This window comes from Olea europaea, chromosome 18 (assembly GCF_002742605.1).
Source record: "Olea europaea var. sylvestris chromosome 18, O_europaea_v1, whole genome shotgun sequence".
Lineage (NCBI taxonomy): Eukaryota > Viridiplantae > Streptophyta > Magnoliopsida > Lamiales > Oleaceae > Olea > Olea europaea.
In genome coordinates this window covers 8,117,103-8,143,145 of record NC_036254.1, presented here as the reverse complement: position 1 = coordinate 8,143,145, position 26,043 = coordinate 8,117,103, and the positions used below count along the sequence as shown (strand labels likewise).

General features: G+C 33.9%; 4 protein-coding genes across 11 annotated transcripts; 2 read left to right on the top strand and 2 right to left on the bottom strand.

Moving 5' to 3' along the window:
- Positions 1–63: 63 nt before the first annotated feature.
- On the top strand, positions 64–4,754 carry LOC111367371 (integrin-linked protein kinase 1-like). The gene is made up of 11 exons (XM_022988203.1): positions 64–590; positions 1,197–1,289; positions 1,481–1,561; positions 1,785–1,876; positions 1,967–2,087; positions 2,193–2,272; positions 2,708–2,770; positions 3,248–3,336; positions 3,423–3,502; positions 3,876–3,982; positions 4,209–4,754. The coding sequence occupies exons 1-11, from the start codon at positions 330–332 to the stop codon at positions 4,324–4,326; spliced, it is 1,185 nt and encodes a 394-aa protein (XP_022843971.1). The 5' UTR covers positions 64–329; the 3' UTR covers positions 4,327–4,754.
- A 4,527-nt stretch (positions 4,755–9,281) lies between these two features.
- On the top strand, positions 9,282–16,426 carry LOC111367370 (EEF1A lysine methyltransferase 2). Its single transcript, XM_022988202.1, has 7 exons — positions 9,282–9,654; positions 9,888–10,013; positions 11,066–11,266; positions 13,076–13,172; positions 14,784–14,887; positions 15,093–15,144; positions 15,444–16,426. Exons 1-7 carry the CDS (start codon positions 9,437–9,439, stop codon positions 15,645–15,647), a joined length of 1,002 nt encoding a protein of 333 aa, XP_022843970.1. The 5' UTR covers positions 9,282–9,436; the 3' UTR covers positions 15,648–16,426.
- A 1,477-nt stretch (positions 16,427–17,903) lies between these two features.
- LOC111366464 lies at positions 17,904–18,768 on the bottom strand. Its single transcript, XM_022987219.1, has 2 exons — positions 18,410–18,768; positions 17,904–18,329 (listed from the first exon to the last, which is right to left on the bottom strand). The coding sequence occupies exons 1-2, from the start codon at positions 18,516–18,518 to the stop codon at positions 18,061–18,063; spliced, it is 378 nt and encodes a 125-aa protein (XP_022842987.1). The 5' UTR covers positions 18,519–18,768; the 3' UTR covers positions 17,904–18,060.
- Positions 18,769–20,412: 1,644 nt separating this feature from the next.
- Positions 20,413–24,960, bottom strand: LOC111367369. 8 transcript variants are annotated; one of them, XM_022988195.1, is made up of 10 exons: positions 24,713–24,894; positions 24,533–24,625; positions 24,230–24,338; positions 23,698–24,075; positions 23,094–23,165; positions 22,721–22,788; positions 22,414–22,558; positions 22,097–22,177; positions 21,891–21,980; positions 20,752–21,172 (listed from the first exon to the last, which is right to left on the bottom strand). In XM_022988195.1, exons 4-10 carry the CDS (start codon positions 23,950–23,952, stop codon positions 21,077–21,079), a joined length of 807 nt encoding a protein of 268 aa, XP_022843963.1. In that variant the 5' UTR covers positions 23,953–24,075; positions 24,230–24,338; positions 24,533–24,625; positions 24,713–24,894; the 3' UTR covers positions 20,752–21,076. The 8 variants fall into 8 exon arrangements, with proteins under 8 accessions (XP_022843966.1, XP_022843963.1, XP_022843962.1 ...); XM_022988194.1 differs by having other exon boundaries at positions 24,537–24,625; XM_022988199.1 differs by having other exon boundaries at positions 23,698–23,812; positions 24,020–24,075; positions 24,230–24,625; positions 24,713–24,892.
- Positions 24,961–26,043: the final 1,083 nt, after the last annotated feature.

Below are 26,043 nucleotides of genomic sequence, written 5' to 3'. Positions count from 1 at the left end.
ATCTATTGACCTAATTACAATTTCACCCCTAGACTAACTTTTCTATTGTCAATTTTAAAGGTGTTGATATTTATTGACGGATTCTGTCTGTTGAATTATGTAGTAGTCAATAGTTTGTTGTCTGGATCAGACTGGACGTGGAACAAACAAGGTGGTCGTTAAACCCAAGCCTCCGCCTTCGACCTTACCGCCCCGCCACCCACACACATGTATATAACATTTCTTCCCCATGAAACTTCAGAAGTCATCCAGTGGGTCAATACAAAATTATCATCCCTTTACACAAAATCCCATTTCCCATTTGAATCTTTGGTTATTGAGGCGCTAAAATGTCAAGTCTGAGTCATTTCCTCCAAGATTCTGCAGATGGATTCGACATGCAACTGATCGGAAATTTCCTGAGTTTTGCGTCAAGAGGGGATAGGGTTGGATTAAACCAGATGTTAAGGGAAGGTATATCTCCCAACGTGCAGGACTATGATAAGAGAACTGCACTTCATCTTGCTGCCAGTGAAGGCCATGCCTCCATTGTCGAGCTTCTTTTGGCATACGACGTTGATGTTAACCTTCAAGACCGTTGGCAAAGGACTGTAAGTATATTTTTTCCAAAAATGATGTCTGAAATTTATGTATTCGAAAACTGGGATCTTGATTTTTTGTATCAAAAGCCTTATTTACTTGCATAATATTCATAATTTATTTCTAGCCTTGAATTCTGAATCTTTGAACGCCCTGATATGACTTGACGCCATAATTTACCACGTCGAACCATGTCAATTAGAAGCTTAAGCTCTTAGAAAGCAACACTTCTATATATTACTATTAGGAATAGCCCTAGACAGTAAATAAATGGTATTGATGTGCTTGGATTGATGTCACAATTCATTTTGTATTTTGGGGAGAACAAAATCTTTTTCTCTCACAGTAGTTTAAGTTGTTAATTTTTGGTGAACAAGGTATATAGGCCTTAAACCATGAAAGTAACGCCCACATCATTTTTGTATCAATAAAAAATCTCGATTAATAATTTGGCAATTAAGTTGGAAGTTTAAATCTTATGGTGTTCTAAATATATGGTTTTGGAGCCAAATTGCGTAATTAGGCCTATCCATATCTAATGGGTTGCATCATAATATTGACGAATTCAGTTATTTGAGGAATGATAATATGTTTACTTTTTGAATTGTTTACGTCAGCCATTAGCAGATGCAAGGTTGTATGGACATCGAGATATATGCAGGATCCTTGAAGTCAATGGAGGCAAGGAATATGTTGAAGATCAACCAATGGTAATTTGTAAATTTTCACGACAATTGGTTATTCCTTCAGGCACTTCTGCTTTCCCGTTGACAAGATTGTTATCAAACCTGATGTATCCATAGTATTCTTATTTGTCTTCAGTCAATTGGTTAGTGCAAAATCACTCGTGTTATGAGTGAGATTTTGTGATTAGTACTTACACATATTTCCTGTTATGCAGCCAGTTCGCCATGAAAATGATTCACTGGAGGACATCGACATCTCTGAATTTACTTCATTTCAATCATCAGCAATAGAACAGGTATATCCATCAAAGATGACAGGTCTATACTTTTAGAATTCAAATTGAAATATTGTAATAGGCTAATAGTCAGCTTGGTGGCATTTGATCTTCAACAAGCTAACTTAAACTGGCTTAATTGGAAAATTTGAAATAAATTATGTCCTTTCAGTGTTTGTGTGCATGCATCAAATGAAATATAAATTCTCTCATTTACAGGGCTTTTTCTTTTGTCGTTTGTCAGGGTCAATTTGGTAACTCAGAAAAGGTCAAGTGGCGTGGAACTTGGGTGATGAAAACAGTTATCTCGAGACACATATATCATCCTGAGAAAATGTTAGTTTATTTAAATTTATGTAACGGATGCGGCACTACTAAATGGTCGGTTCTAAGTATTGATATGATATTATTTTGAAACTGATGTAGGGTTTTGACTGCAAAAGATAATACTCTTCTCAGGGAACTTCGACATCCAAATATTTTGCAGTTTCTTGGGTCAATTGTACAAGGTGAAGAGATGATCTTGATTACAGAGTATTTGCCGAAGGTAGATTAATTGTTTTATGAACGTTACTTCGAACGAGTCACCAGTAATGGTAGTTAATAGTTGTATTAATCGATATAATATCTGTTATTTCATTTTTTATGTCAGGGGAACTTGAATGATATTTTGGGTAGAAAGGTTCGTCTTGATCCTGCAACTTGTCTACGCTATGCACTTGATATTGCCAGGTAAAGTGCTACATTTCCTGTTCTATTTTTAACCCTATAGACAAAAGACCGATAACTGATATGTATGTTTTTTGGTATAGTTGATTATTCATGAGAGCACAACAAATTATGGTTTGCTTTCAGTTATTCTAATGTTATAGATTCCTCGTTTTGGCACTTAGCATTTGTCTCTTACACCTTCTATCCAAAATAAAGTCTGAATTTTATTCAGGACCCGCACTAATTGTTTGTTATACATAGTCCTTAAAGAATTATCATACTACCAGTTAAACGATCAATTATGAGAATATTTTATGGAATCATGTCCAACTTAAAAAATTGAGTCTCTTTTTTTTTATCTGAAAATATGGCCTACTTGGGAATCAATTGTGTTACCACTTAATCTACTTGCTTGTCACTACTGAAGAAATTCTACATATGTTGAATCAATTACAGGGGAATGAATTATCTTCATCAGCACAAGCCTTGCCCCATAGTTCACAATAATTTGCATCCCCGGTGAGCTTTTTCTTGCTAAATTCTTCGTTGGTCTTAACAAGTTTAATCTCTGCGTGTCAGTTGTTAACTAAGATTCCTTTTCATTACAATTTATACTTTTGTCTTCATATGGAGATCTTCTCCTCCGCCAGAATTTTTATACTGATGATTAACTTCACGTTTTGGCATTATATGCACTATGTTCTTGTGTCAAAACTCCAACTTTAATTCATATTTATTCATTTGGAGTCTCAATTATGTCTGTTCAGATGTTATACATGCAAAGTTTCGTTCCATTACCTCCATTTTCATCATTAAGCAATATACCGGTGTCATGTTGGTATCAAGTATTGGATAATACTTGACAGTAGTCATATTCAATATTGCATACATAGATTCACTGAAGGCATAAGCCGCACCTTTCGTCTTTGCCTCCCGCTTAAACTGTGGATTTTAGCATTCCACATCAACCCTTTTTTCATTTTTACTTTGGCCCAGGAACTTGTTGCTTGATGAAGGCGACCACTTGAAGATCGGTGAATATTGGATCCATATGTTGTACGAGAGAATACATCCAAATGAAGAGAGTAAGGCAGACTCCTGTTTAGAGTTTGCTTTAGTAGTCATGCCACTGAAGTGATTCTTCTTCCTTAATTTTTTCTTTTTCTCGCAGCCCTGTTAAGTGACATCCTTAACAACTCACTAAATGATACTACGAAAGACATTCGCTCTTTTGGCATTATATTTTATCAGGTATATAAAATTTATGCATGCATTTGACCTTGTCTGCTGTTTGCTAGCTTTATAACTGTCATATTTACTCTAGTTATCCTTTTCCCAATGATATTTTATGTTATAAATAAATAGTAGGTGGTGAAGTTATCTGTTCCAGGGCTGAGTGTCCAGACCCCCTACTCACACGGGTCAGCCTGCCTTGTCCTTAACTTCAGCACCTGAATGCTAGCTCGGGTGGCATCAGCGGCCAATTTTACACCTCTAATCAAATCCAGTTATTTATTAATTATACCTTAAATATGACGGATCAGTTAAATATTTTGCTATAAAAATTAAGTCACGCTCAATTATTTCAGTGTCGTTATCATTTCTTGACCCATAAATATTGCAGATGCTGGTGGGCAAGCACACCAACATAAACTCCGAGAATATGAATCTCCAGTCTGTTGAATTTGAAAAGAAGTTCAGTATGAGTCGATGCCCTATAAGAATCACTCAGTAAGATATTACTATTGTTCATTTGACGCTTTCTTTGTTCATTTTCTTTTTTCCTTTATGGGTATCTTCTTGTCGTGTGCTCTTAACCTGAATTTCACATGGCAACATAATTGAAAACTTTTAACAATTGATAAATAATTGGAAAATAGAAAGTTACTTTTAATCACTTCCGCTTTTTTTAAGGTTTAGAAACGTGCAATAGCAAAGATGTTCTTGTCCTTTGCAGGCTAATAGAACAGTGCACCAGTAAGGAAGTTTCTATGAGGCCTTCATTTGCTACTGTTATAGTAATCCTGGAGGAAGTTATCTCGTTGCTGAGAAAAGCCGGTTGCCCCGTCTGTTAAATGCGGACACTCTACCACATGAACAATTGAGATAACAGTGTAAAACCAAAATCTGCCTGCAAGATGAAAGACGCGAAAGTGCTTTTGCTTTTCTTGCTGCTGTGATTATCTGAAGTTGAACATTGCAGTGTTTAGTAAGTGAACGATCCCACACGAGATGATCTTCATTCCTCTCGGATCTACTATTAGAACCCTTTTCTCCAGAATTTTGGTCAGGACCAATAAGTCTGGAAATGTAGAATAAAGTTCCAATCTTCTTCCCAAGATGGCCATTCTTCGACCATACGTTTTAAGACAAGATACAGAAAAAAGTATTCAAAAAAATTTGAATTTGTCTTCAAGATTGTATTCTAATGTAATATTTTAGAAGATATTGGGATTTGTAATGTATTGCGTGAAATTTATTTTCTTTGGTGGATTGTTCAAGGACGAACTTGTCACGAATTATTGTTCGATCAAAAATACAGCAAGTGCACGATCGATAACAAGTGGTAAATTGGATTTTAAGTCTAAGTATCGTTATTAGTTCAAACTCAAATTAACTCAACCTTAGCCAAAACAATTGAAAGTTGTGATTTTTCCTATAAAATCAATAATCTACTCATGAATGCAAAATAACAAAATCAATGCAAGTTTATAATTAAGTGTAAGTTTTATAAAAATATGACGATGAAAAACGTAGGGTCCCGAATCCTCTTATATCAATCCTTTTTAATTTCGAAACTTTATGAATTTGACAACATGATTCAATTATGAAGATCAATATTCCTAATTTATTTAACAAATTTTCTTGGGTAGAATAAAATATATTTTTACTTATGACCTGACTATATTTCTATTACGGATACGAACATATAAAAATGCATTAAAAATTTATAAATACTTAAAGATCATGTAAAATGTAGTGGTATATTTTTATCCCTTATCGAACTTTTAACGATTTTCGATTTACTCATAATATTATTTTATGGAAGATTGTGTGATTTAAAATATGAGAGAGAAAAATAAAATATAATTTAATGAGATTTAAACATTATCTTAATCCTTCAATAATTGAAAATATATTTTAAACGTCGAAAAGAAATAAAATTCAAAAGTTAAAGATTCATAATACATAGTTCATAAAAAATCTAAACATAAAATAATTTAGCTTAGCATAATATTGAAATTAAACAAATAAAAATGAAAAGACATCACCAAAATTTGACGAAAAGTAATTAATTCTCGCTCAATTGTTGATGAATTATTGTACACAAATTTTGGAATTAATTCAATTGTCGCTGCCGTTCCATCCTCTTCTATTTTCTTCTCTTTGTTTTTCTCCAAGCAGTCGCCCTTTCCAGAATTATTCTTCTTGTGGCCCTGGGCCCTTGGAACATGTTGCAACTTATATATATATATATATATATATATATTCCCTTGCGTCCTCTTTGCCGTCTTCTGTGTGTGTGTATTTATATCTTCCAGCTGCCAACTTGTATTTTATTTTCCAACAAGCGGCCCTTTTTCTCATCAACAAAAGCGTCCAATTTCATTCCATTCCCACGAATTTGGTCTACGCCCAAGTTGATTTTCATTGTAGATCTTATTAAAATAACTGAAAATTATAAGGACCAAGTGTTTTCAAAATCCCAATTCTTAATTAAGATTTGGAAAAATTGCAGTCGAAGTACGAGTGAGTCAAAACTCGGTACCTCTCCCTCATGCTCCTCCTCAAAGGCCCGACATGTTTGAAGATGATAACCTATGAGGCCAACTGTAGTAGTGCCGAAGGTGGTGGTGCCGGAGGTGGTTTTAGGTGGTGGTGATGCTTAGTGCTTTGGGGTGAGGGGCTTGGGAAAGAAGGAGATGGGGTGGGGGGTTATGGTTTTTCTTTTTGCTTTTTTAATTTTTAATTTAATAGGGAAAATGTGATTTTGTCCAAATTGCCCTTGCTGTATTTGGGAAAAATAATCGGATTTTTAATTTCTGGGGTCAACTGACGGATTTTGGGGTCAAACTGACGGAAACCGTCATTTTGGACTTGAGCTGCATATTTTTTAAAGGTTTGGTACTCACGGTAGCACAAATCAAAGGTTTGGGCAAAGTCTGCTAATAAACGAAATGTTTGGTACTTAGGCTGCAATTTTCCCTTAAGATTTAGAAATTTTTTCTTTCAAAAATCATAAATACTTAAAATTCTAAATATTAATAATAATATTATAAAATTTATTTTACATATCCACCCATTACTTTCTACCCATCTGGCGATGTAGGTGGCGGACTTTGACTATAGTGAGGTGGTGTGGTAGTGGATCTAGCGCTATTGGCTGTGGTGAGGTGTTGGTTGCAAACGATTGGGGTGTAGGTGGTGTCGACGACAGGGATCGAATGTGACGAAGAGTGTTTGTGACTAAGACTAATAAATTAGTTGACTGTAACCATGACCAATAAATTTGTTAATTTGTGACCAGTAAATAACGTGAACTAAAAAATATGATTGTGACTTGCAATTTATTAAGCTGTGACCGATATATAACTTGTAACCAATTAATTTTAAATTTTGTGGCTATTAAATAAGTTTTAAGTTAAAAAATTTTTGATTTGTGACTAGTAAATGAATCGTGATTTATAAATTTTTTTGATTTTATGACCGATGAATAAATTGAAATCTATAAAAATTTTAATTTGTAATCGAGAAATAGTTTATGACCTATAAATTTTTGATTTGTGCTCGAAAAATAATTTATGACCTATAAATTTTTTTATTTGTAACTGATAAATAATTTGTAATCAATTAATTATATAATTTGTGATCAAATTGTATAGAATTGTGAGATTAATATATTTAATTGATAAAATATATTTTTAAATAATTATCTCATAAATAAACTTTAATATTATCTGAGTTTTGAAATTTAAAACGTTGTTTCTTTAGTTTTGAAATATGTCATAGTTAAATTCTTATAAATGAATTTTTCCCTTAAAATAAAGCTGACCTCAGCATTCCAATTCCAATTAGTTGGTGGCCCACTGACTTTGTGTTTCTTCAATTCATCCAATCTTTCAAATTAATGTAATTTAGTCCTTGAGTTCATCAATTGTGCAACCAAGCCCCTCTTCAATTCAATTTAAGCCCTTCAATTTTCAAAGTGTTAAATTTGATCCCAAAAATTGAACCCAATAGCCAATTGATCCTTCTTTTTTTCAATTACTTCACACGAGTACATAACTAAAAACAAAAGAAAATTAACCAAAATAAAATAAAAATTAGTAATTTGATAACATAAAAATTTAGTAATATGACTTGAATAAGTGCACAAAATGCACTTATCATAGATGATCGACATTTCAAATCTTGTGGTTGTACTTTATACATCCATTCTCTTTTCCTTCAAAAATTGGACAAATTCATATATCAAATAACAATTTGATGCTAAGTTGAGAGAGAAGCTGGGCAATCATATGGAGCAATATATCCTTTTATGTCCTCAAACTAGCTAATTATAGCATTTATGTCCTAAATTTTTTCATAATATCACGCCTGATAACGGTTTCTATCAAGATGTCATTAGCATTTCTCGAAATAAGGGGAAAAATATTTTGTCACACTTAAATTTAATGATTGTTATATAGCCCATGTTTGGTTTCCATCATTTTTTAAATTTTCTTCTATAAAATCATTTTCAACCACACATTCACATAAAAAATTATTTTATACAGAGACTCAAAATTATTTTCTTATTTTTTAATCACGCATTTTCCTAAAACACTATTAAAAACACCTTTTTTTTTTTTTTTTTTTTTTTAAAGAATGGGCACCAAAGAGAGGCATAATATTATGGACAAATAAGTCGTTTTACATTTTTTCAACGAGCTTCTCGAACAAAAAGCTCTATCAGATTACTAATCGATTGGAGGATGAGGTAAAATGAGTTGAAAAAATATCAAGAACACGAGTGTTACAATGGACAAAAAGCAAGGACCTTAAGTTCAATTAAAATGCAACGCTACTATTAAAAGTTGCAACTTGAAATATAAATACCTCCTAAATGTACATGTTCTATAAAAAGATTGAACTAATAGAATTGACACAAACAACTTCTTCAGTTTTAATTTTTTAAAAAAGTAATGTTACTCTTATCGATAGTTTTCACTATGAATAATTCTTTTTAATAATTTTTTTATTTTGTTGATTTTGTCAAGAGTCTCGATCTGTCTTAAGAAATAAATTAGTAGTTTTCTCATTGATCTCAACCTGGATTATGAAATATGAAAAATAAAAAATAATTTTTTTTTATAGAAAAATATATTTGTACAGATCGAGAGATTTTGATCCAGTTTAAGAAAACTGAAAGAAATAAAAATAATATATCATTTCTATACCTTAAATTTAGCTCTACTATCTGTGGATCAACACAAATGATGCTTTCCAAATTGGGAAATTCATAAATTTAAAAAATACAAACTTACTTTCTTTTTTGATTTATCATTCAATTCAAAATTCTAACCTGTTTCTCTTTTGTAACAACATTTATTTCTCAAATCGTATAGATAGCCAATTTCGTCTCTATATAATTTACACAGACACAAAAGTAAATGAACAATAAAATTAGAAGGATGATCAGTGCAAGTACCCTTGTTCGAGCTCCATTTTGGAGGAAAAAAATGTATTTTGGAATAATGATTGTTTAGAGAATGTGGAACTAAAAAATAAGAAAAAGTTTTCGAATTAAGTATAAAATTATTTTATTATAGAATATGTGATTGAAAATGTGTTTCGAAAAAATGGAATTCAAACAAGGATTTAATATAATTATCGCAAGAATGAAGTTGATATTTATTAAAAATCAATATTAATTTCTTGTTTGGTTTAATTAAAAGTTATATTTTAGTAGATTTGATAAAATGATATAAAAATGAATTTAAGAAAAAATAAGATATAGAAGAAAATGAGCATTTACGTCTAATATGTTCAGTGAATATCTGATTTCCGCGCCGAGTCCTCGTCAGCTCCTTGCTTGTCATTGTCAATTGTGTCTCTTTAATCTGTATAAACCCCCAAAATTTCTTCCCTCCGCATTTCTTAGGGTTTTTTTTTTTCTATCGCCCTCAATACTAGATTGTTGGCATGGCCGGAATCAGGTTGCCGCTGGAAGATGCAGACGTGTCGCATGCGACGCGGCAGGTGGCCGCCGTAGATCTGATCTCCGACGACGATCGGTCCGTGGCGGCAGACTCCTGGTCCATCAAGAGCGAGTACGGCAGTACTCTCGATGACGATCAGCGCCACGCTGATGCCACCGAAGCCCTCTCCGTTGCCGCGTATCGTGCCCCCTCCGAATACAGGTCCTCTCTGTCATTTCACTAATCCACCGAAATTCATGTTTTTTTCGTTATGAAATTAATTTTCCTTTACATAAAGTGCAGAAGAAAATGGACTCCTCGTAACTAATGAGGATGCCCTTTGACCACAACATTAATAAAATACTCTATTTTTTAAAAGGAATTATTGTTGCTACAATTCTTGCTATAGGAAGTTATATAAAATTTTTGTGAAATTTCCTTATTACAATGAGCAGTTCTGACAAGGAGGAGCCAGATGCTGAAACGGTTTCATCATTGTTGGGTTTTCAGAGTTATTGGGATGCCACATATGCAGATGAGTTGGCAAATTTTCGGGAGCATGGTCATGCTGGTGAAGTTTGGTAAGTGTTGCCATAATTTTGTACGTTTATTTATTATGTTCACCTTTGGTCATTATCGTTCAACTTGACTGACAAACACTTCATGCTCTTCTAGTTGGAATTTAAAAACAAAGGAAGTGGTTGCAACTGTAGACGTTTTATGGGGAGTAGTTAGCTTGGGATGTTTGGCACATTCACTTGAATATGTTCTCTTATATTTATTTGCCTAGACCAAAATAGTATTTCAATGAATTGTTGTAAAAGCGAGCAAGTGTAAGCATGTTTTTTACTTCACCTTTCAATGAATTGTTGTAAAAGCGAGCAAGTGTAAGCATGTTTTTTACTTCACCTTATCCATGTGTGGATCCAATACAATTTCAAAACTTTCTCACGATTTGTAAGAGGCTGTAAAACGGTTAAATATTCAGGTTTTATTCCACTCTGGAGACGGATTGTTCTAGGAGTTGGATTCCATAATCTTCAATAGTAGTACTTGAGCAAGTTCCACTCTAGCTAAGTTTTCTTGGGGTGGGGGGATGGCAAAGTGTTTGGTCATTGCAGCATGGACATTGGAAGGATTATATTTTTCACATGCCCTCATGTGAGTTACTGGTGACTTCAGACGGGGCTATCTTGGGGGCTCCAACAATATCGGTTGTAATCTTGCCGCTCTTAACAAACTTGAGTATTTGCTTCTTTTTGTTCTATGGCTCTTAAGACTCATCCTGTATTCAGGCAATTATTGGGGAATCCTTGTCATATCCATGTTTCCACAATCTAATTCTTAATGATTTCTGCTATATTACTTTTGGTCGTCTGATAGTAATTATTTAATACTAACTTAAACTGGAGATGTGTCAGTTTACTCACAAATACATGATATCCTGCCTTTTCAGCCTGGAAAAAACCAGCAAAATAAGAATTGAGGGAGGAGGTCACTGCAATAATTCACATAACACTGAAACCCCCTTTCTCTTTTCTCCTCTTTTTGCCTTGTAAGGGAAAAAAATGTGTGAAACTGTATTTTTGGAGCTATGCTTAATGCGATGTACTATATTTTTTCCATTCTGTAGGTTTGGAGCTGATGTGATGGAAATTGTTGCTTCTTGGACCAAAAACTTATGCATTGGAATATCTCAGAGTCACTTGCCAAATCATGTAGATAATGCAAATAATTTGTCTGCTGGAGAGCCTGAAAAGGAGTTGTCCAACTGGAGTGTGCTGGATGTTGGGACTGGTAATGGTTTGCTTCTTCAGGAGTTTGCTAAGCAGGGGTAGGGATAATTTCTTTATGTTCTGCAGCAATTACTCGTATGCTGTTTGAATATATCCAAAAAATTTTGGCGATACCTAGAATTTTGTTAGATTTGCTTTAAATTGCAAGTTATCAGCTTGGATGCTGTGTCTTTCTTCTTTGTTGCATCATTTGTCTGTAGCAATATTTTTGCGAGTATCTCAAGAAACTTTTATAAAGTGCATTTTCCTGAAATAATCATAAATGGCAGGAAGACAAAAATTTGATGGAAGAAGAAACTCCTACCTTAAATATGCATATTTCTCTGCTTCATTAATTAGATTATAAAAGAACAAATTACTTTGTTATAGCTACAGATGGGTTATGCATAATTTTGTTTTTATTATGGATATCATTCTGATGGTAATGTTGCAATGTTATGCAGTCACTATTGGATATTTGTTATGGTGCGATTCCTTATATTCATTTTTGGTACCTACAATGCGTGTTAGAAGGCGGAATAGGACTTTTATTTTGGAGAATAATAGCCACTTTGATGGGGAAGTATTCTTTTCATTGTAAAGACAGAATATGGAAGGATAAATCCCTCATGTTGGTGTCAATATCTATCGAAGTTGTTTCACATGTTCCTGTTGTCTTGATGGCATCTCATTATTTATTTTCAGTTTATTTTGTTTCTCTTGCATTCCACCATCATCAATTGTATGCTTACGTGCATGTAAATTTTTTTGAGTTACCGATTTTCTCACATTTTTGTCTGTCAATCTGGAAATTTTAAAACATCCCAAAAGTGAAAATGGAGCTCTTAAAGCGGGTAAATCTCTAGCTAATATAGCATTTTGAGATAAGTGCTATAAGAGATGATTTAGATACTTATAGCTGGAGTAATCTTTTGGTTGGGAAACTCGTGGAGATGTATTATCAGCGTCCAGACGTGAGACTGGCTCCATTAACTAGGTCATGGATAGACAGAATAAGGTGAATGACATTCACATGCAAAATACCAGTATCCTGCAATATGAGCATGGTTTTATAATATAAATAGGGAGCTCGAACTTCTCAGTTTGGGCAATGTTTGTGACAACTTGATATGGAAAGTGAGGCACTGTTGATGTGACATAGTATGCTCGTGTATAGAACTATTTAATACAGACCATTGCTTACAAGAACGTGGGAGGGAGAGTCTACATGTACCTTCAAGGAGACTTGTAATGTTTATGGTTAGTAACATGCTGGGGACTATTTATTACATGGTCATGATAGCAGCCAAAAGATGCACAAAGCTATGTGCTTCGAAATTTTTAAAAGTTCATGGTACTCGGCCTGTGTTTCAAGCCTGCATCACTTTCTTTGTGGAATTGGTAATAATTCTGTAGATGATTCGAATTCTTTTTGGAATTCAGTATATGATCTCAAATGTTTTTCTTAAGGCTTTGGAGCCTGAAAATTCTTTTCTATTGTTGGTTGGAGCTGCCTTAACAATTTTGTCTAAATTTAGGTATAGGTAGTCTGTTAATTTGTATTATGAATATATTATTTCTCCTGTGACTTCACTAGTGCAAGAGAAAAAGGTTTACTAACAGCCTAAGAAATGTTGTTTGATTGATGTTCTATGCTACGCTTTTCACAAAAGTAAACAGGGAAGAGATTTATTGTTTACTGAAAATATTGTTTTACAAACATCACAGGATATTCTCGCTGTGCTCTCTCTCTCTCTCTCTCTCTCTCTCTCTATAACGTAATGGCGTGTAAAATTTAGTCTTGATCTTTTATACAATTAAAATTTTGAAACTTCTGAAGAACTAATTGAGGTACTTCTGCTTCTAAGGTTCTCTGATCTCACTGGAACGGATTATAGTGAAGGAGCAATAGATCTAGCTCGAAGCCTGGCCGATCGTGCTGAATTCACCAATATTAAGTTCTCAGTAAGTAATATCATTTTTTTTTTTTTTTTCATTTCATGACAATACGACCTGTTCTCTTATTGTATCTTCAAGGTTAATATTGTTTTGTGAATTTTAAAACATTTTCAACATCTATCATTGGATATGCCGCAAAGTGTTTGTTTGTTTGCCGAGATTTGTTTGTTTTGATCTCAATATTAATAAGAATCTGTCATGGTAGATGTTGCGCTTATAATTTAAACGTGAAGGTTGTGTTTAGGACACTGAAAAGTTGAGGAGGCCAACATTGTTTGACTTTAATGAAGTAGGAATTTGGGGGAGTATAACACTTAATGTACCCCCAGACCCTTTATCTGGCATTTATAATGTTATTCCATACGTCCCACAGGCTTATAATTTAAACGTGAAGGTTGTGTTTAGGACACTGAAAAGTTGAGGAGGCCAACATTGTTTGACTTTAATGAAGTAGGAATTTGGGGGAGTATAACACTTAATGTACCCCCAGACCCTTTATCTGGCATTTATAATGTTATTCCATACGTCCCACAGAATTAGTAAGTCTGAGTGGACAAGCTTATATATCTTCTATCTTCTCAGTGCTGAATATATTCTCTTGAGACAAGAATATTGACATTTAATTCTATGATTGACAACTTCCCTTTTATGAAAAATTTAGAGAACTTGGGAATATCCTTCCTTCTTTAGAACATACAAAAGACGAAATATTGCTGTATTATTAAGGTGGAAGCGCTGGACAATTATGTGACATGAGCATTGTACTTTTATCTTGTTATAGATGTAGTCTTTGTGTAATTTAGAGATCGCTGTATAAAATTGTTTTTAAGTACTGATGACAGTGCATCATGAGACTATGTCCTTATCCACACTGGATTAGTGGCTTCGGAGCTTAACCTGTGATTATATGATGTAATCCTCTCGGTGAATTCGATGTCTTAAAATTTCCCTTGTGGGTATGAATGGCAGTACCCCTCATTCTCAATATATGATTTTTTGAAGTAAACTGTGATCGGCATCTAAGCTGTTGAATAATTATGACCATTATGTTTCACTCAAACTAGCTGCAAAGATGGACCTGCATGCAGTTCAAGAAGTAAACAAAGTTCTTACAGAGCTGTTTTATTATAAATATATGTCTGCAAGAAGACGTGTTTAAAGTTTTGATATTACCTTGATTCCTCTTTCACGACATGTTTAATGGTGCTCAATCAGCATCCTCGATAAATAACTGATAGTATATATGATCATCTCATTATGACTTTTATTTAAAAGGATAAGTAAGGGAGTCTCAATTGATTGCCCTAATACCAATTCAAAATACACCAAGTTTGCATAATCAACTGTTGACGGATGCAACCCAAAATTTTTGGTAGTAGACGCCCTTTCATTTCTTTTATCCCGTAGGTCCTGGCCCAAAATTTTTTACCAAAAGTAAAATACCAAGGTAACAGTTGTGTGGATAAATGCACAGAATGAACTGTGCCAAGTGCCCTGCTGGTGTTAATTTTAGATAGTTAATGGTCCTATTATTTTCTATTTGAATTGTACATGATCATTATGTATACTTTCTCAGGTACAAAGTTGATCTTTATTCTTCTGAATTTGGGTTTTCAGGTTGATGACATTCTGGATACCAAATTAGATAAGAAGTTTAAGCTTGTTATAGATAAGGGTACTCTGGATGCCATTGGATTGCATCCTGATGGTCCTCTCAAAAGGTGAAATATCATCTTATATTACTTGATGCCCCCCCCCCCCTCCTCCCCCCATTTTTTCTTTTTTTAACCAGCTCTTGTATTTCATGAGACTATGGATCAAGTTCTCTGTATATAGTATAGTTGTTCACCAAAAATGAAATGAAGTTTTCTAATGTCTCCAAACTACATGGATTGACAATTAGACAACTGTTATTTTCTGTTTCAGGTCAATGTATTGGGACTCCATCTCCAGTCTTGTGGCTTCTGGTGGATTATTGGTGAGCATTTGCAATATATGATCACCTTTTACTGCCATTATTATGTCGGTCATGCTACTGATAAGTGATTACTCTTAATTTCTACCTGCTTTGAAACCTTCATTACACAATTTTGTTTGATTTTTTCGTTTCGAAGCAATTTAACATTTTTATCATGTGTCTGGGAGGATTGAATTTTGTCTTCAAGAAATGCATGAATGACGCTTATCTACTTCTGAATAAAGAATCATATTTTCTTGTTTATTACAGGTTATTGATAAGCTTCTGAATAAAGAATCATATTTTCTTGTTTGTTACAGGTTATTACGTCATGCAACAGTATGAAAGATGAGCTGATACAGGAGGTGGAGGCTTTCAATCACAGGAGTGGTGCGTCTCCGGAATCTGACACTGCTGTTGACCAAGCATTCCAATACGTTGACCATGTTCAGTCATATCCAACATTTACATTTGGAGGATCAGCTGGTTCACGTGTTGCCACTGTGGCATTTCTAAGAAACTAAAATCCCAACTCATTTCGGCGTGTTTTTACTAGTCTATTATGTGGAGACCTACTAGCACTACTCATTTTTTGAAATGACGACATGGTCCTGGGGTGTATAGACTCGTTTTGGGCTACTAATGCAACGGTAGAAGGGAAAAGTGGTGTGGATTGTGGTTTTTGCTCATTCAAATGACATACTCATTTCCTGATTTCTTTATCCCATTCCCCTTTCTTTAGATTTGATAAATGATTAGCTGTTCATGCTTCCAAATTCGCCCTGTTACGAGCATTTTGAATTTGATTTTTATTTTGGAATGCTTCCTCAGGTGAATGACATATCACCAAGGTGTACACGAATTTGATTTGATTTAGCTTAGCCAGTCAGTACAATATAACATGTATAATGCAAATTCTTCATATTTTCACAAGGTGCAAGGTGGTCTTCGTGATATATTTATGTATAATACAAATTCTTCAGGTGCAAGGAATCAGGTTGGTTACCAGCCAGGAATCTGTTGTTACATCTGAATTATAAGATCCTTCGTATGTACCGAGGAAACAGGTTGGTGCCAGGGAACGTGCTCGTCCCTTCACGTAAGGTGCAAGGAATCAGTTGGTGTTTACAGGCAAGAATTTATTGTTGCGTCTGAATTATAAAATTCAAGAAAAAGTGAATCCATTGGTTGGAATGGGTAGACGTTTTGTTTTTCTGCGTTTCTTTTCCTTGTATTTCTAGTTTCTACGCCTGCCCCATATTTAACTCTTGATTGACCATTGAAACAGTCAAACTTTTGTCTAGTCTATGACTATGAAGTTCGTTATGACCAATGTATGCATAAGAATTTGATGCGATCTAGTATTAGGATATACTATAATTGCCTGGAAACCCGGTTTGGAGAGGCGGGACAGACTGTCCTCCATCTTTAATTGAGGTGCTCTGGATCGGGGTACATTTGACATAATCTGAACTGCGCTAGAAGTTGGTTTTGATGAATGCACTCGATAAGAGAAAATAAAAAGAATTTACAATAAGATTATTCAAGAAAATTTGTACAATAAGGGTGCGTTTGATTACAAGTAGGAAAATTACATGGAAAGAAAATGAATTCCAAGGAATTGAATTACCTAGAAATTGTTTTCATGGAAATTGTAAATTATTGTGTTTGATTGTATAAATTTTTCACGTGGAAAATGTTGAAGTAAAAGTATTTTTTGATGTTCGTTTGACTTTGTTTTACGTGGAAATTGTCAATTTCAGGGATATCCTCTTTTACAATTATTTCTAAAATTTGTTCCCATTGCCAACAATTAAAAAAAAATAAAAAAAGCAAAAAAAAAATAAAAAAAAAAGGTGGAAAACCAAAAACCACCTATCCCCTAGGAAAAAAAAAGGTGGAAAATCACGCTTTAAGGTGTTGTACCTAGAAATTCATGGAAAATCAATTCCCTGGAAAATTTTGTCAATCAAACAGGCCAAAAGTGGAAGTTGGAATTCGAATTTCAAGTTCCATGGAAAATTTCGTGCAATCAAACGGGGCCTAATAGTCTTTTAATCGACAACTTTAAAGCGATTTTTTTTCCCCATAGGCATGGTGGCTTGTTAAAAAAAAATTGTCATATTCAATCTAAGGAGCAGGCTGAAAATCCCAATTGGAAAAACATGCCACAACTGAATATATACGACATGTTTAGTATATTAGACATTGAACGGTGACTTTCTTCTATGTACTAAACATCACTATGACATTATACACTCTCTCAATAATGATGCTTGTGTGTGTGCTTTTTTTTTTTCGAAGAGATATAAATACAAATTTTTATTTATCATTTTGTAACTGCATAAATAATGTTGCGCTTTTCTCCCTCCGATTTTTTAATAATATGTGTACAGGATGCCAAGTTTCTAAAGTTGGCCAACTTCTTTAGAGGGATTGTATGCTTTGGGTGTGGGCAAGCTCCTATATACATAGTTTCACAATCATAAGATTTTAGCTTGTTTTATTAATTTACAATCTAGTCTGTCCAACAAACTCGATGCCGCCTTATGCACATTTTCAAGCTCTATGGTCGTGAAGGTTGTCAGGTTACTAATTACTCAACATAGAAAAATCTTGAAAAAGTGTTAATTTTCAAGAATTCGAATCTTATAATATGCTGGAAATCTCTTATCATAATCATTCACACTAGACGTATATTAATACTCGAGAGTTGGACAGGATGGCCCTTATTTAAGAATTATATTGGCCCCCCATTTTCAATAATAAAAATATGAAGGTGATACAAAGATTAATGGCTTGCTCATTGCATATGAACTTTTTCAACTGAATAGTATTTGCAAAAGAATGAATATAAAAGTAAAAATAAGGAAATATACATCTGATGGTAAAAGCAGTAAAGTAAATTCTTGTACTCTGAACATGCACATATGAATTTCATAAACTCATATGAACCAAAAGTGAAATAATGTAGAGGCAAAAGGTTCCACTGAAAATTGTGAGTCCAAATGTTCCACCAACCATTCCTATAAGTTGAAGAAACTGAACAGATTCTTCATCCCTTTTGCGTCTGTAAGTGTATGTAGGTACATAATTCCATCCTTGCTCAGCTACACAGCACCTTTCCAGTCTCTCCTTGATCCTAACTTCTTCCATTCTATCTCTCAAAACGCGTAAATTCGCATCCACAATACTGCTCGATCTCCCTACAAAGACGAACAAGACGGTTAAAATTTGCATCCACAATCTCTCTGTGTGTGTACAGTGTACAGTGTCCGATAATTACCTTCATCTCTGAAGCATTGGGCTCTCACTGCTGGAAAGGACCGAGATACCCTAGTTTTCTTGCATGGGAGGACTGCGCCACATATATGAATTGGTAAAGAAGAAACCATTTTCTCTACAGAAACACACACTATCTTCACTGCAAACCAAGAAAAAGGACTGATTTTAGGGTTAGTGGTTTCCCTGTAATCAAAGATTTTGTGCACATTAAGCAAAAGATTATGGGAAAAATAAGTCTCCTGAATTGGAGATGGGCGTTTAGTTAATCAAGAATTTGAGCTGATACTACAAGGATAATGCAGATAGAAAAAGGTTAGGTTCGACGGAAATATATACACAAACTGGATTTGCATGTTTTTCCATTAACTAATGAAATTTTTGGCTTTTGCTTTTGGATTATTGGACATCTAATTCATGAATTCCAGCTTAATGGTCTGCCTTGGATCTTAAAATAATCTGTAACCGCGTGATTTCGTGAATTGCATGGTGGCTGCATTGACTTGTTAAATAAGCTGGAGTGTTGGACCATGTTTGGCTAAGCTAAGTAATGGTATAAGTAACTCGTCATATTGAAATTTGAATTACATTTTTTATTTTTGGCTTAATTTTGATTTATAAATTCTTTCTTCTTTCTAAAGCACTGTCAAAATACTCTAATTATTTCCAGCCCTGAACCATTCAATATTGTATTTTTCATTTAATTTAACCTCGCTTGCTTATAAGTGAACATATTTGTACGCTTCTTAAGCTTAGCCATACATACTCTTAGCTGACGGGATTTATTTATTCTTATTTTTTATTTTTTACGAGATGGGGGTGGGGGGGCGGGGGGCGGCTGCGTTTGGTGTAAATTAATTTAATTCAGAATTAATAAAACCAGCATGCATAATCACCAAATGTCTTCTTGTCTAGTAATTTCTCCCTTAATTTAATTCATCCTCGTTTTGTCTTGATCCTTAATTAATTTTTTAAATTAAAGAATATTGTCAATGTTTAACAGCATTATTAATTAATTTCGACATATCTATTTAAGAAGATTATTGTTATTTATCATCATGATAATGAAACATCGGTGATGTGACAATCCATGTGGAATAATGGAATTGGACAATTCAATTTTTATGAGAGAGAGAGAGAGAGGAAGGAGACGTGGTCTCAAGAGAAGGAGAATTGTGATGAAAAATAGGTTGCTACATCACTTATATTCCATTATCATGAAGATAAATAGCATTACTCGTTTTATAAATAGTTTCATTTTGTCGAATATAATAGAGTTTCTGGCAAGCAAAGACAATGTTGACACAAGATCGAGATTTGACTTGTTTTTCGACTCTATCTTCTTGTTCAAAAACAAGTTCAAATAACTCGACCTTTCATAGAAGCTTGTAGGCAACTCATATATCTTTCAAATAATTATCTCAAAGAGACAAAGACTCAAACAAAACAAAACAAAACAAAATTAAGGGTCAATAATCTATAGGGAAAATTTTTAAATATTATGAAATAACTTTTGTTGAATAAAGAAGAGTTTGAACCCGGCCAACATAAACGTCAAATAGTCACGAGTTATAGGATGAGGATGTTCTTCGTTAGAATTAGATAATAGAGCGATTTATTTGATTTTTAGTGTAGGACAAATTGTGTTTCTTTTTTTTAAAATCAAAGGGAAATCAGTTGGATGGATAGAAGATTTTTTATGATTCTTAAATTGACAATGATCCAAAAGCTAATTTCAATATTTTTCATAAAAATATGGACATTTTCGACAAAGCTTTTGAAAAATCAAAAACTATTTTCGATATTAAAAAATTGTTTTTGAATTTGTTTGGATAATTTTTTACAAGTACTTTGTCTGACTAAAAGAACTTTTAGAAGAAGTTAGTCTGAGATGACTTTTAAAAGAAGCTAACCTTCTGAAATAGGTTTATCAATAAACTATTCTACAAAAATAAAAACCCTACTAAACGAGCCTTAAGGACTCACAAAATAGGAGGAACATGCACAAGTCCTGTCAAACATGTCATAATACCCCAATTGCACAAGTTACAAGCTAATGTGGACAATTCTATCTAGAGCGAGCATTCACTCTACAGGAGACTAAGGAAGAAGGATGGATCTTGTCGATTCGGAGCGAAACCTTCTCGTGACCTTGACCATGACGATGCTAAAGGACACCATCGTCCAGCTCAGGAACTTCCTTCTGGTATGAAAGTCAGTGCTGAATGAGAGAATTGAAGAATCACCACCGATTTAGAAAGAAGATTCCAGATTCATGATACTACCTAAAAATAGATGTCAATTGGGCTAATACTGATGCAGCGGAAAAATTTTAAAAATACGATATTGATCCTGAAAATGCTGGAAGCTGAAAATTTATACTTGTTGATAAAACCGAATACCAATTACAATTTCCTTCTTCAAGACTAATCTAATAGTTTATTTTCAACCTGAAGCTAGTTCATTTCTTCATTTTCTCTGGTTCAGTCAATATTTACAAATAATCCCAAACAGGCTCTGTATCAGGAGGTAACATATTTTTCTTTTACGGGTACACAGCAGCTGCTTGATAACAGGATACAAGATGATGTCACTGCAGAAACGAACTAAAACCGGAAGATCAGGTCATGGAACATGGTTGCATCACCAAACAGCTTACAGCGTGGAAGCATCAAATATTTGGAATGTGAATGTGATGCGACTGAGGCAGTTGTCTTGGTAACTCGTTTTCCTCGGCTGAAGTAGGAATGGGGAGAATATGGGAGTCCTAGCAAGGAAAAAATTGGAAGATCAATTCAAAAAATGAATCCTTTATGCTAGAAATGGAGAAAAAATGAATATTTGCTGGTATACTAGAGAACAAGAGTATTATACATGGCAAAGAATCTGCGCTACGAATTTGGTAATGACGAGATGTGTTTCCTTTAAAACTGAACCAGTTCTAATCGTTGAACGAAAACATAACCCATGTCAAAGAGAACGATTGCAAGAATTCGGTGTCCTCTTGATTGGATATTGGTGTAAATGACTGCAAGACTAGCAAAAACTGAGGTTTATGAGGGACTCTAGGGAGGCATATACCAGAAACTGTTACATGAAACAATTAATTTTCTTATTTTTCGCACTTTAGCTATAACTATGATGTTTTCTTGAAATTCAATCCTGAATGTATCACAAGCTAAACCAATCTTTTTACTTGATCATATATAAATCAGCAAAAACAAGGCACTTTTTTCAACCAATACTCCTCAACAACCTCATGTTTAGTTTTGATCTACCCCTTTCCCTTAGTTATCCTCAATTGGTGCCATCTATGTATGTTGACGCATATCCTAATCAAAATGTGATACTAAAAGCTTCAGCAAAAGGGAAAGGATCAATTGCAAATCACAAAGGTATCAGATAGTTTACGATGTTGATAGAAATAAAGATCACTAATAAGCATAGTTACACTCATTTGAGTAAATATTTAATAATTGAACTACCTGGTGGTTGCCTCTGTTCAGAACACAAGTTAATGCTTTGACCATAATAAAGATCGGCAAAAGAATTCCGATTGTTCGCAAGATAAGTATCTGCAAGGGGAAATGGGTATGATCTTAGACACTTCCATTCTCAATACATTCTGTTAAAAAATAATAATAATAATTGTTAAGCAAATGGAAGAGTATTCATTGGTTAGGAAACTCACCATGAAGAGAGAAACTGAATATTCATCACTTCCATAAGTGAAGAATGGAAGAGTATGGCGTGATACCAGAAGAACCAAGAACTAGAGAAAGACAAGCACTGAGGTTATCTTAATGAATAAATATTATTGATTCACTAGCTAGCATGGAAAAAGGTAAAATTTATGCATCAGAAAAGAACTTAATGCCGATACACGCGATTTTTAGTGAAAATCATATTAGAAACGACATATCAAACGTGTCTGCTTGCACACATTAATATTAAATGGGAAAAAGAAGCAGCCATGGAGGGAGGGAGGGAGGGAGAGAGAGAGAGTACAATCATGGCAACCATGCGGCAACACGTCATGCTTCTTGTATTTGGAACACGATACCCGACGGAGTTTGGATCCAGAAAATTGCCACCAGCAGGAACCATTGTTATGAATTGAGGATTGTCAATTCGGGATATCTCCCAATTTCCCCTGAGATATTACCGCATTGGACTTGTGAATACTAATTAACAGTTAAAACAGCTAATTCAACCAAAAAAAAATATTGAAAAGATAAAATTTGATATAGGAATAGCTGCAAATCAGAAAAGTCTAAATATCCATATATGCATGTAAAAGAAGCAAAAGAAATACCTAAAATTCATCGGAATACCACCGTAATAAAACAGAGGAGGTGGAGCTGTATAACCTGGCTTGAATTGCTGCAACCTCACATGCAATGAAAAACAAAGATAAACAAAATTTTCTTCAATAAGAGGGAAAAAAAAAGGATCGAAATGAGCTTGCCAATACTAAAAGCTGGAAGCCAATAGAAAATTCTATTGTTTCTGAAAAAAAAAAAATGAGTTGGAATATCATAAATGTGATTACACTATGTTTAAAGGTAAACTACGGCCACAGAACTAAAAGTAGAAATGTTCCATAATTTAAGCTCATTTTTCACAAATCAAACTTAAGAGGTCTCAGTTTTTTTTCATAAAATGCCGCCAGAATACTAAAAACATACCTGAAGGCAAATCTCGCAAATGGTATCGCCCTTTTCATTGCACCACCTTTGCACACACTCGCGGTGAGCATACTGCATGTATAAAAGAAACCCACAGTGTTACCCTTAAACCAAGTGAAATCACTTGGAGAACCATCACTTCCAAAAAAGGAGAGCTAGAAAGGAACATTAGAAAGTCAGTAAATTACATGTCCCCAGAAAACTGGTAAAAGAGCAAAAGTGACTCAGCTGTAAATTATTCAAAATTTTATTGCAGAATAAGTTTACATTGAAACTTGAAAGTATTGGACATTCATTACACGCAAGGGTGGTATGTTGTCATAAAGTTTTGTCAAGTCCAACAATATAGATAAACAGAGATTAAAATCACATATTTACAAGAAAATTACGCATCCAATAATTGGTTTCAAAAAATGTAATGCCAACAGAACCACACAACTCTTTCTAAGAAAATTTTGACTCCCAACTACAATTGAAATTAACAAAGACTATGATTTTTTAGAAGATTAAAATGGAGTAATCAACAATTTGAACACAGAGTACATGCGCTAACTTTCATTAGGTGTTGATAACATGTTATATTGCTCAGTATCAGAAGACTAACCTTCAAGCTCCCACGACAGGAACAAGGTACCTCCATGGTCGAGGCTTCATCCTCATCTTTGCAAATCTTGCATTCTGCTAATTTCCTCGGTGACGATCCTGCTTCAATATCCATCCTATGGAAAGAAAAGTTACTGGTCATATCTTGAGAAATCAATGGTGACGCATGCTGCAACAGGTTTTTACTCTGGATAGCAGCTTCGAGAGTGGATTCAGTGAGAAATCTATCCTCCAATATCATAAAATGATCACACATCCTCGAAACTAGATAAACAGTTTCTTTTGGAATCTTTTTAGTCTTATAGTTAAGATGAAGAACATACACAGCAGGCCAATATCTTGTGCAATTACGACCAAATAGCAAATCGAACAAATTCACCTGAAATCAGATTTTCCACAAGGTGATAATGAGCAAAAACCAACAAACATGAGGATTAGAACAAAATGGAATCTGCAAGTAACTGAAGGTAGAGCTCTTCCGAGAAAAGTGAAATTTTGGTAATAAAGAAGACAACTTTACAAAATGGAGCTACCTAGCATGCTCTTGCAATGAAAGCAAATGATTAAGAACACCAACTTTATCAGGACAGGCAGCGCTGCAGCAGTCTAAAAGCAACACTTATATTAAATCCACGCAGTCCACTGCAGTAAAATAACGGTGGAGATATAGAATTTCCCAATGACAAAATGAAGAAAAATAAAAATCAAATTCAAGTCCTTATCTTAAAATCAGACACAATTGAATAAATAAAGCAACTCTAAGAACATCAAAAGAAACTACCCAAAGAGACAGAGAAAAAAAAACCATCGATAGTATTGGCAAATTGAGTAAATACCCACTTGAAGATATTAACAGGTAGCAGAAAGTGGGAAATGTTTCGCACATTGAAGACGTTTATAACGTTAAAAAGGCGCCTTTTCTGACCAAACTGAATAATACCACAATATAATTTTTAAAACACATTAACATGAAATGAAGTTTAAAGAATGAACGGAATATGAGAAGGAAAACTTACAAGAAACGGACTGGGATTTCTTCTTGTTGTTCATCATTCTTTTCTTGACTTGTATATCATGATTCTCAGTGTTTACATTATCATTATTATATATGATATTTTGTTAAGGTTTTCAGTTTTGTTTTCTTTTGGGCTTTGCTTTTTCTTGGGATTTGAAGTTGAGTGTTGTCACCATTTTTATGATTTACATTTCCCATAGTACATACGCACACATATTCTCTTTTTCACACACGCACATCTTTGTGCGTCGGCAATCCCTATGCTCCCACTTTCTCCACCCAAAAAGTGGGGATGGAGAGAGATTGATTCGGCTTCGTCACGATTTCTTTCGCTTTCAGCTCCCAGCAAGGGTGCTGAATTTTGCCATTTGTACAACACGTTTTTTAAATCATGGTTGACATCATCTATATTGTTAAGAATTGATCGGATGAAAATATTATTTTATTTTTAGAATGGCACGTTAGAAAATATGAAAAATGGTATAAGATATGATATACACCCAACATAACTCTAAGAGAGTAATGTTATTTGTAGTAGTTTATTGTCGCAATCTAGCATATATGTGGCAATTAGTGATTTGACACATTAATGCATTAATTTTTTTTATTGCCTTTGCATCAAATAACTAGTCGACATATGTATGTCACGTAGAATGATTGCGATAATGAGCGATTGTAAATATCATTATTCATTCTAAAGTGTTAGAAATAAAACGTTATTATCAAGAGTATTGCACGACTTAACAACATGTTTGGCTAATGTTCAAGAAAAGTGAAATTAAAATTCGAATTTTGTTTGAATAATTTACATATTCTTGATTTTATTCTAAAATTAAATAATGATGCAGTGGGGAAGGGCAATATATCGTCGAACACTATCAAAATTCTAATTAGAAAATCGATGATTGATCAATTAAGACTAATTAATTCATAGGTTAATGACTTTTTTACAAGTCCTTTAAATTTTTAAAATTTTTGAACTTTTCCTTTATTCCATAAAAATAAGTTTGGTTTCCTTTTTCATGTCTCAAATTATAGATCACTTTTCTTGTTGATGGTAAATTTGATTTCTTAGTTTTCTCCCTACATAATAAGTCTTAATATCAACAAATATGAAATGCTCATATATAAACAATTATTTAATGTATGAGTATATTAGAAAAAATATAAAAAAAAATATATTTCCAGTTATATTAATTTCATTTTCTTAATCTGTATGAAAATGGAAACAAACTCGTCTTTGTGAGATGGATGAATAGTAATTTAACATGTACGAAGGTCTCCCTTGAACTTCAATGATCCGAAACATTTCCATCCTCTTCTTTTTCTTTT

Coding starts and splice junctions, on each gene's coding strand:
- LOC111367370 (XM_022988202.1), top strand. CDS start 9,437: ATGGCCGGAATCAGGTTGCCGCTGGAAGATGCAGACGTGTCGCATGCG. Junction 11,267..13,075: donor CAGGAGTTTGCTAAGCAGGG/GTAGGGATAATT, acceptor TCTGCTTCTAAG/GTTCTCTGATCTCACTGGAA. Junction 14,888..15,092: donor CCTGATGGTCCTCTCAAAAG/GTGAAATATCAT, acceptor TTTCTGTTTCAG/GTCAATGTATTGGGACTCCA.
- LOC111366464 (XM_022987219.1), bottom strand. CDS start 18,518: ATGGTTTCTTCTTTACCAATTCATATATGTGGCGCAGTCCTCCCATGC. Junction 18,330..18,409: donor CCAATGCTTCAGAGATGAAG/GTAATTATCGGA, acceptor TCGTCTTTGTAG/GGAGATCGAGCAGTATTGTG.
- LOC111367371 (XM_022988203.1), top strand. CDS start 330: ATGTCAAGTCTGAGTCATTTCCTCCAAGATTCTGCAGATGGATTCGAC. Junction 2,273..2,707: donor TATGCACTTGATATTGCCAG/GTAAAGTGCTAC, acceptor AATCAATTACAG/GGGAATGAATTATCTTCATC. Junction 3,337..3,422: donor AATACATCCAAATGAAGAGA/GTAAGGCAGACT, acceptor TTTTTCTCGCAG/CCCTGTTAAGTGACATCCTT.
- LOC111367369 (XM_022988197.1), bottom strand. CDS start 23,952: ATGTGTGATCATTTTATGATATTGGAGGATAGATTTCTCACTGAATCC. Junction 21,981..22,096: donor ATTCAGTTTCTCTCTTCATG/GTGAGTTTCCTA, acceptor TTCCCCTTGCAG/ATACTTATCTTGCGAACAAT. Junction 21,173..21,890: donor TGAACAGAGGCAACCACCAG/GTAGTTCAATTA, acceptor TTTCCTTGCTAG/GACTCCCATATTCTCCCCAT.